The following is a 10,141-nucleotide window of genomic DNA, read 5'->3' as shown; positions in this document are numbered from 1 at the left end:
ATAAATGTAGCTGGATTAGCAACAAGGGAGCAGAAAGAAAAGGTTGCCAGCCTCCAGGGCAACACCAGCGTTAGAGCTCAGCCCCTGAGCTTACTTTGAATGGTCTTCACAACATGGAGGGCAGGAAGTTCTCACACAAGACAGTTTGACTAGGTACCTTCCGGTTCTGCACTTGCCTTAAGCAAGCAGATGTTCTCCTCCTTGTAGCTCTTTATTTAAATCTGTCTCTCATCCTTCCTCCCCAAGGAGCTGAGGGTGTCAAACACATTTTTTATAATTTTTTTTAAAAAAACCACAAATGACAAATTTTAAAATTCTGAAAACTAGCACCGCATCTAGTCCGGACAAATCCCAGATCCCTGAACCAAATCTGGATAATTTGGGCTGATTCCATCCCGGACACAACATCCACCTGGAATATTCCAGAGCTATCAAAATAGGGGGAGACAAAGTTGGGTGGGAAGAAGGGAAGAAGGAAACATTTCAGATGAGAGACATAATCTGCATATCCCCTTTCCTCCCCTCACCAATAACCGCATGTTTAGTTGTGGTTTTTAAAGCATTAGGAATGTGCAAAGCCCCTGATTCAAATATCAGGTCTGGTCCAGGTCCCGTTGGATCTAGATTGCTGAATCCAGGGCCAGCCCACCCAGGAGGCAAGGTGAAATGACTGACTCAGGCTGCAGGATTCAAAGGGGCAGCAGATCCCAGTGCAGATCTTTATGCCACCCTTCTGATGTAGATCTTCTTCCCTCACCCTTCTTCTCTGGGGGGGGGGGGGGACGGGACGCCATTTTGTGGTTTTCCTCAAGTGTCAAAACGTATTGCGCCAGCCCAAGAAGCGTCTTGGGCTTGCAAATTGGGGGTGCCTTGCACAGCCTTATTAAAATTGTCTGGAAAATTTTTAAGAAGAATCATTGCTAACAAATTTAAATGTTGCTAGGAATGGCATCCTTCAGCCGTCTTGGAGAATATGCTTTAATTCTTTGCATCGAAAAGCCTCCCCGTACGATGCTAGCTTGGATCTGGTTCTGCTGAACTGTTCACAGCGGAACAACCCAATTCCCAAGATAGTTTTGAGTTTACCTGTCACTAGAAGCACAGAGGAGAAGAAGAAGAAGAGTCTCATAAGAGCCAACATGATGATGAATGGTGCACCCTATGAATGCTATTGCAAAAAAAGTTTGAAGACATTATCTCCCTCTCTTACCCAACAGTTTCTCTATCTGCGGTGAAGCAACTCACTTACTAGAAAAAGTATGCAGCAATGTTCTAGGAGAAATCCGGAACGTTAAATGAACTCCTTTAAAAACGGAACTAACAGTAATTTCAAGATGCATTGGCTAGAGCTGGAGTAGATGAAAGGATGATTTAATCATAGAGTTGTAGAGTTGGAAGGGACTATGAGTGTCTAAGTCCACCCCCTTGTAATGCAGGAATCTTTTACCCAACGTGGGGCTCGAACCCACAACCCTGAGATTAAGACTCCCATGCGCTGCCAACTGAGCTATCCTGGGAGCCTGTGTGGTTCACTTTTGTTCTCCCTCTCCTCTTTTGAGAGCTACAGGCATGGCAGCTTTGGGAAACCTGCGGCACTCTGGCTGCCATTGAGTTCTTGCTCTCATCATCCACAACCATTGAACCTGCTGACCGAGGTTATTGGGAGTAAAACAACATCTGTAGTGCCACACGTTCCCTATCCCTGCAGCAGGGATATCAGGAAGGGATTCCTAGTGCATGTGTTAGCTGCACCCATTCATTGTGGTCCAGATCCAGATCAGGGACTGAATGCCTGTTGTTGTGGTGGTGGTAGTAGTGGTGGTAGTTGAAGAAGAAGAAGAAGAAGAGTTTGGATTTGATATCCTGCCTTTCACTCCCTTTAAGGAGTCTCAAAGTGGCTAACATTCTCCTTTCCCTTCCTCCCCCACAACAAACACTCTGTGAGGTGAGTGGGGCTGAGAGACTTCAAAGAAGTGTGACTGGCCCAAGGTCACCCAGCAGCTGCATGTGGAGGAGCGGAGACCCGAACCCGGTTCCCCAGATTACGAGTCTACCGCTCTTAACCACTACACCACACTGGCTCCACTACACCACACTGGTTGGAGGGCAGGAGGCAAAAAGTAGCCAATGTTAATCATGTTTTTTTATTTTTATGGTTTTTTTAAAAAAAATGTCTTCGGCCATGAGTCAAGAGATGCATTCACAAGGCAGTTTGTTCTGCACCCCTGACTTTCCTTAGCTGTTGTAATTTATGTGTTATGTTTGAGCTTTCTCATGGCATAAAAGCCACTATCAGAAATCTAACAGAATAGAGTAGAAATTTAGTACTCATTTCCAGGCTAATTTCTTCCAGGAAGGAAAAAAAAATCCATTTGCAGTCCTATTAACTCAGAGAATCGTGGGATAAAGAGCAATGAAATTTGGGGCACTATTCTGGGTGGGGTATGTGTGTGCGTGTAAAAAGGCAATGGACCCCTGGACAGTTAAGTGCTGTCAAAGGCGACTATGGGGTTGCGCCGCTCATCTTGCTTTCAGGCTGAGGGAGCCAGCGTTTGTCCACAGACAGCTTTCCAGGTCCTGTGGCTAGCATGACAAGACCGCTTCTGGTGCAATGGGACACCGTGGCGGAAGCCAGAGCACACAGAAACACTGTTTATCTTCTCGCAGCAGCGGTACCTATTTATCTACTTGCACTGGCATGCTTTCAAACTGCTAGGTTGGCAGAAGCTGGGACAGAGCAACGGGAGCTCACTACATCATGGGGATTCGAACCGCCAACCTTCCAATCGGCAAGCTCAAGAGGCTCAGTGGTTTAGACCACAGCTGAAAGCCCTGTGCCACTGTGGGGAACAGGTTCCACAGCTTAGGGGCTGCTGCAATACAGATGAAATTGGTACTTCAACTACCCTGGTTCCAAAAAATTTAGAGCTTTATAAGGGTCACCATCGGCACTTTAAACTGCGACCAGCCTGCCTTTAAATTCATTTTGCTACAATTCCGCATCAATCTGGCCTGTCTCCATGATGGCTTCTTCTTTTTTAAAAATGAAAATTGATGTGGAAATGTTAAGGACTGGAAAAAATGAGAACTTGAGGTAGATTAAAACTGGCAGATTTCACCGGTCCCTAATTGCGGCACCAAACCGCCCCGCGCCCTCATAACACCAATATCGATCGATTCATGTGCGGGCTCTGAATTTCCTCTCGCTTTCCTTCTGAAATCCATTACTTTTATTCATCAGAACAATGATAATGAAACTCAGTCCCAGGAAAGCATTGCTGAGGGATGAGTCACTGCGGCAGCATCCATTAAGGTGCATTACATGGGGCGGCTCGTTGGCAAGTGGAGCTCTCCGTGAATTGGAGAAAGGTTTCTGGGTGACTGAGCTTTGCTGGACTGAGAACATCCTTTTAAAGCCCTTTAAAGAGCACTGGATTTTACACTACCACTCCATCTAGTGGCTTTTCATGGTTTCAGAGAAGAGCTTTTCCCAGCCTGGGACCCGCTGGGAATTAGAGCCCATAATTTCTGCCTATGCTCTGGCAACCTCTAAGTTAGACCTCAAGGACAAGCATTGATTTTTGCATTCACTCTTAACTACTTATTTTAATTGCGATTTCTGCAGCTTTGTGAAAGTTTGGGTTGCCTTATCTGCTGTCTTATTCTGCTGTGGTTTGTGGACCTTTAGAGGTAGAAGAAAATGTTTATGTGTTGTTGTTAATAATAATACAACATGTTCACACGTCACTTTTGTTACTCCTGGTGTTTATTTTCACTGAGGAAAACAGAGAATTCCTCCTGGAAAGGCTAAACTGCATTCAGAGAAAGTGGCGAGTGGATAAAAGACAGGCATAAATGAATGCAGAGGAGATGGAATCCCATGCAGGTCCCTTTCACAAGATGATCTTCAGCAGCAGGAGCCCAGAAAAGATTGGCAGGAGGAGGCCAGAGGGTCGAGATCCCATAGAATGTGCGCATTCAGCCACCTGGACAGCTTCAGACGACACGGGACGGAAATTTGTGGCTTCGCTTTCTATTGCCGCACAGGTGTACTTTGTAGTGCAGCCCATCATGGTCCGGTCAACGTGGGTTCCATCTGCACGTGGGAGACAAGATGGGTTGCTAGGGGAACCATTGCCGCTTGCCTCTGTATCCCAAACCACTCTGCCCAGCCTGCTTGAGAGGAAGGGTTCCCTTTTACACAAAGTCCAGTTGGACACAGAGGAGTGGCGCTCAGGCAGGCCGATCTTTCCAGAGCTCTTGTGAAAATGAAGTGTTGCTTCCAACTAGACCACATTCCCGCCATACATTTAAAGCCCTGTGATACCACTTTAAACAGCCCCCCTCCCAAAGAAGTCTGGGAGCTGTAGTTTCTGAAGAGGGCTGAGAGGTGTTAGGGAATCCCTGTTTCCCCTCCAAGGGGCTACAATGCCGGGAGTTCCCTGTGAAGGGAGATGGATTGCTAAACCACTCTGGGGACTGTAGTTCTGTGAGGGGAATAGCAGCATCCAAACAACTCTTTAAGAAACTACAGTCCCACCCCACGCAACAATCACAAGTGGTGGCACACTTGCACCATTTAAATGACACATCGAATATTTTATTGGGACAACCAAAGGGACTTCTGCCCCTAGGATTTGGCTCCTACTATGGCAGAAGAGAATAGGCAGCAGTGATAAATATGTATTTAACAGTAGCAACCTTAGTGGGCTGCAGTTCATGAAAGCTTGTATGATAATAAATACACAAGTCTTCAAACACTCTATAAGTTTCTTTATGGGTTTAAATGCAAAAGACAAACACAGGGGCTACTCTGGAAATTATTTGTTAATGGCATATATCCACAGCTACATCCTCTGGATGGTTTGCAATAATTTTTTTTAAAAAACCAAATATATATAACATGTTTTTTTGGGAGGAGGGGACACGACAAAGCAATACAGTGTGTTAAAAGTGATCCACATATAAACCAGCACCAGCAGCATAGATGCATCTAAAACTGCATTTTTAAAAAACACAGCTAAGAAGAAGAAGAAGAGTTTGGATTTGATATCCCGCTTTATCACTACCCAAAGGAGTCTCAAAGCGGCTAACATTCTCCTTTCCCTTCCTCCCCCACAACAAACACCCTGTGAGATGAGTGGGGCTGAGAGACTACAGAGAAGTGTGACTAGCCCAAGGTCACCCAGCAGCTGCACGTGGAGGAGCAGAGATGCGAACCCGGTTCCCCAGATTACGAGTCTACTGCTCTTAACCACTACACCACACTGGCTAAAAGAATTTGCCCCAAGGACTAAGAGATGCTCAAAGGACTGGGAGAATGAAAAGGTTGTCAGGTCACAACCAAAAGATCTGAACACTGATGTCATCCGAGCCTCCTCTCAGATATCAGCCACCATGTATTGCAGGTGTGGGTGGATAAGGACCTCTGGAAAAGATCTGCACAGCCCAGACAGATTTATAAAGGGAGTACATTCGGTGCAGAGGTTAGTGAGCCAGGTTAGGACCTGGGAAAGCTGGGTTAAAGTCCCAACTCAGCTGTGAAAACGTGCTTGGTGATTAAGCCAGTTGCTGTCTCTCGACCTGTCCTCCCTCAGAAGCCTGTTGTGATGATGAAATGGGGAGAGGGGAATTGTTCGCCACTTTGAGCTCTTTCAAGGAAAGCTGGGGTATAAGTATGAAAAAGCATACCAGTAAAACCAGTGGCTTGACACTGGATGTCTTTCCCCCCTTTGCTATGGTTTATAGCTAGGCAAATAAAATAGTTACTGCTTGTGACTGTAATACTAACAGTAGTAGTAGTAGTAGTAGTAGTAGTAGTAATGAGGCAATCATTCAGATAAGCCAGCCGGAGCCATCCAGGTTTTGCTCTGTCTACCGAGCAAAATGCCCCTGCCATGAAACTCATCCCACCTACCAGATAGAGGAGAAGCAGAATGCCTGCATAGGAAACCACTTACTGGTATCTACATGTGAGGTTATCTTAAAGCAGCTCGTTTCCATTCCAGTGCAATTGGTCATCTCTGTCTGGCATGACTCCTTCCATTCGTGGCAGGCAGGACACATTACTCCATTGGATCGAGTCTGTACTGGTATCACTGAAAGAAGAGGGCATGGGGGGGGGGGAGAAGCATTTGTCCGTCATCTCATCAGAGGAGGAGGTAATACACAGACAAAGGTTTTATGCTCACAACCACTTTCAGGGGCGCCAACTTGCCCCCCACATTGAGGGGCCCCGGTGTCACTTGGCAACATATGAACGACATCATGCATGTGGTTGGGAGCCGTTGCCCGGGCATGCAATCTGGGGGGTGCAATCCAGATGCCCTGCTCCTGCCTTGGCACACAATTGCTCGCCCATCGAGAGAGGGGGATGGGGAGTGCAGAGGGCATGTTTGCAGAAAGGAGGCCATTCTGTTTGGGGGAGCCTTCAATATTGGGGTGGAGAGTTCAGCCCCCTGCCCACAAATATTGAGCGGGGCCAAAGTTCCTTCCACCCCCTAGAGTTGGCGCCCTTGACCACTTTGTACAAGGTGCTCTGCCATGTTTTTCAGTCTTAATCCCATCCTAGCTCAAGTGGCGCCCATGCCTTTTGCACAATCCTGTCTTGTTCCAAAATGTTTTCTAGTGCCGACGTCAGGGGTGGGGAACCCAATACTGGCCAGCCAGGGGTTCCAATTTGGCTATTTCCTCCAAGCCATGCCCACCTCCCAATCAGCTGGCCTAATTTTCCAGCTGGTGGGAGAAAGGGCAGGGTTCTATTCTGCCTTGGCTGCAAGTGCCTGTTCACAGCGGGGAATAGCCACTCAGAGTCAAAGCAACAGGATTTAACACACAGAAACGCAAACACACCAGCCTAGCATGGCCAACAGTCAAGGATGAGGGACTCGTAGTCGTACAATATCAGGAGGACACCAGCATGAACTGGCAGGACCACAGGGAGGAGGAAGAGGAGGAAGAGGATCCCAGTGAAGGGTGTAACTTGGGACACACCAGGGCAAGCAGGGAATGGGGAAGGAAGTACTCACAGGGTCACCGAGGATGGCGAGGGCATGGAGGTCAATGCACAGGAACCAGAACAGCAGGACCCATCACCAGAGCCTGAGGAGCACCTGTCCCCACAAACATGGCAGGCTCCAAGGCATAGGGAGCAGTAGGAGGAGCGCTCTAGGAGGCTGAGGCAGGCAAGGGCCCACAGCCCGACCCCCTAGCTGGCCAGATGGGGCTTGCTAGCTCTGGAGGATGTGATTCCTCAATTGGAGTAGCAACAGGTGAGAGCCACATGCCTTGTCAGCATACAAATTCCAAAAGGGAAGCAGAGCTGAAGTGCTGTGCCTGTTCAACTGCCCATGTCGATGGACCTTGGCTTGGATACCCCTTGGCACACTATGTGAGTGCGCTTTGGGTTTGACCCTTGCTGACTGTATCCTGACTGCTGGACTTCAGACTTAGCTACTTGGATGGGCCCTGGACTACATGTCCTGACCTTTGAACTTTGGTTGTGTGGCTTGAGCCTCAGACTTTGGACTTCAGACTTGACATACTGACTTGCCTCCAGGGTTCAGGGCAGCTGGCTTTTAGAAATGCAGGGTTCATCCAGACTTCCTTTTGTGCCACATTTCTGGGTACAGGCCCGGACACAGAGCTTTAAACTGTGGGGCTGTGCCTAGAATGCTCAGGGCGAAAGGTAAGCGAGGAGGAGCCCGATTACAGTTTGCAGATGGCAATATGCAGGTGCCATATTGCATGAAGCTATGGAAGAAGGAAGTGGGCTCTGGAGGGTGAGTGGAAGGAAGTAGTGAAGGAAGGGAAACAGGAAGTGGGAATACCACTGTATACCTACAGACGGGTACAACTTTATCGCAGTCGTCAGTGCAGCAGACCCAGCTTTGGCGTACTCTTCTTCCAGCCCCCAAAGTGAAGTAAAACGGAGGCATGGAGCACTGAAACATGGTTGAACACCTTTTCTCTACTTTTGTCACTGATGGTCCATCTAAGCAGGAGGCCAGGGAAAGGAGAGACAAAGAGGTTTATTTAGTCACCAGGAGAAAGGTTCACCATTGTCTGTATATGACAGCTGTGCTCGGAGATCTATGCCGGTTGCTGATTTGCTACCAGGCCAAGTTCAAGGTGTTGAAGGTATTAGTGTACAAGGTATTAGTGTACAAAGGCCTTGGCTACTTGAGACCAGTTTTCCCACATCAACGGGAGTATAGTGTGCATCATGAGTAGGCAAACTAAGGCCCGGGGGCCGGATCCGGCCCAATCTCCTTCTAAATCCGGCCCACGGATGGTCTGGGAATCAGAGTGTTTTTACATGAGTAGAATGTGTGCTTTTATTTAAAATTTTATCTCTGGGTTATTTGTGGGGCCTGCCTGGTGTTTTTACATGAGCAGAATGTGTGTTTTTATTTAAAATGCATCTCTGGGGCACAGAAATTTCTTCATTTTTTCTTTCAAAATATAGTCCAGCCCCCCACAAGGTCTGAGGGACAGTGGACCAGCCCCTTGCTGAAAAAGTTTGCTGACCCCTGGTCCAGATCAAGGGAAGTAAAAGTAGCGCTCTGTTCTGCCTTGGTCAGACCACACCTGGAATACTGATCCTATTCTGGACACCACAATTTAAGAAGGATGTCGACAAGCTGGAATGTGTGCAGAGCAGGGAGGCCAAGATTATCAAGGGTCTGGAAACTAAGCCTTATGAGGAGCACTTGAAGGAGCTGGGTATGTTTAATAATAATAATAATAATAATAATAATTTTTATTTATACCCCGCCCTCCACAGCCAAGGCCGGGCTCAGGGCGGCTAACAAGCAATAATAAAAACAAGTTGAATGATTACAACTTAAAAACAAAATTAAAATACAACATTAGAATATTGAAACATTAAAATATTAAAATGTAGCCTCATCGCAGGAGGAGAAAGGAAAAGAAAAAAGAAAGAGAGGTCACATGGAAGAGGGAGTATGCTTGTTTTCTCCTGCTCTGGATGGTAGGACTCGAACCAATGGCCTCGAGTTGCAAGAAAGGAGTTTCCGACTAAACATTTGGAAGAACTTCCTGACAGTAGGAGCTGCTCAGCAGTGGAACAGACTCCCACAAGAGGTGGTGGACTCTCCTTCCTTGGAGGTTTTTAAGAAGAGTTTGGGTGGCCATCTGTCATGGATGCTTTGGCTGAAATTCCTGCATTGCAGGGGGTTGGACTAGATGTCCCTTGGGGTGCCTTCCAACTCTAAGATTCTATGATTGCCTTGCTCCACATGTGCCCACTCGACCCCTTTGATCAGCGGAACTGGCTCTGTTACAAATGCCACACAATGCCTGGCCTGCATTTGCAAGAAACCGATCTTTTAGTATGGCACCCCCTACCCTTTGGAATTCCCTGCTTATTGGTATCAGGCAAGCAGCTGTTCTCACTGTACTCTTTTCCACACCTGCTGAATAGCATTTTTGTTTAAGCAAGCCTTCCCACATATGCAGATTGCTGTTTTTATTATTATTATTATTTAGTCAATTGCTGTTTTTAATTTTTTTGAATGTCTTAAACAGTTGTTTTGTTCTTACAAATAATTGTATTGTTTTATTCTTTTAGTAAAAAAGCTTTGCAGTGTATAGTTTTTTTTAAAAAAAACAAATATGGTGTTGTCAGGGGTTCAGGAGCAGAGGCACAGGAGAGGGAGGAAATGGAGAGCGAGGGGGAGGAGTCCGAAGGAAATGTCAGCGATGACAGCAATCCGAGTTCTCTGAGTCTTTCCAGTGACTCGGAGGATTCACAGAAAGGAGCCCCCATAGTCAGGGCAAGAGGAGTGCCCAAGGAGACACCTCGGGAAGAAGGGGCCAGAGGGGACTCAGAGAGTAGCAGCTGGAAATCAGGACCAGCGTCCCCCCCAGAGTGCAGTAGGGGGGAGGAGTCCCAGGCATCGGGATCAGGTGGCGCGCGGGCAGCGGGAGAACAGGAGGCAGGAGTGACCACACCCTCGTCAGGGAGCGAGGAAACGGTCGTCAGGAAAGTTAAACGCGCGCGCGCGCCAAGTTCAAATGTACAGGAGGGCGGCACGGTGGGCAGCCCGGGTAGGGAGCCGAGTCCTAAAGCCCGCCGAAGAGAGTGGGAGGAGTCAGAGGGGTCAACGTCTGCGTCGGA

At 47.6% G+C, this 10,141-nt stretch overlaps 1 protein-coding gene across 2 annotated transcripts in view; it reads right to left on the bottom strand.

The window, feature by feature from the left end:
• Positions 1-3,744: 3,744 nt before the first annotated feature.
• Positions 3,745-10,141, bottom strand: part of LOC310683413 (phospholipase A2 inhibitor and Ly6/PLAUR domain-containing protein-like) — an 11,357-nt gene continuing 4,960 nt past the window's right edge. For both annotated transcript variants that reach the window (XM_083453320.1, XM_083453319.1), the window contains exons 4-6: positions 7,844-7,993; positions 5,961-6,098; positions 3,745-4,096 (exon numbers count right to left, since the gene is read on the bottom strand). In XM_083453320.1, coding sequence (XP_083309446.1) covers positions 3,894-4,096; positions 5,961-6,098; positions 7,844-7,993 — 491 coding nt within the window. In that variant the 3' untranslated portion in view covers positions 3,745-3,893. The remainder of the gene's footprint in view (positions 4,097-5,960; positions 6,099-7,843; positions 7,994-10,141) is intronic.

This window comes from Podarcis tiliguerta (genome assembly GCF_965153285.1).
Source record: "Podarcis tiliguerta genome assembly, chromosome: 8".
Taxonomy (NCBI): Eukaryota; Metazoa; Chordata; class Lepidosauria; order Squamata; family Lacertidae; genus Podarcis; species Podarcis tiliguerta.
Note: the sequence above shows the minus strand (reverse complement) of the source record. Positions and strands in the feature narration are given on the sequence as shown.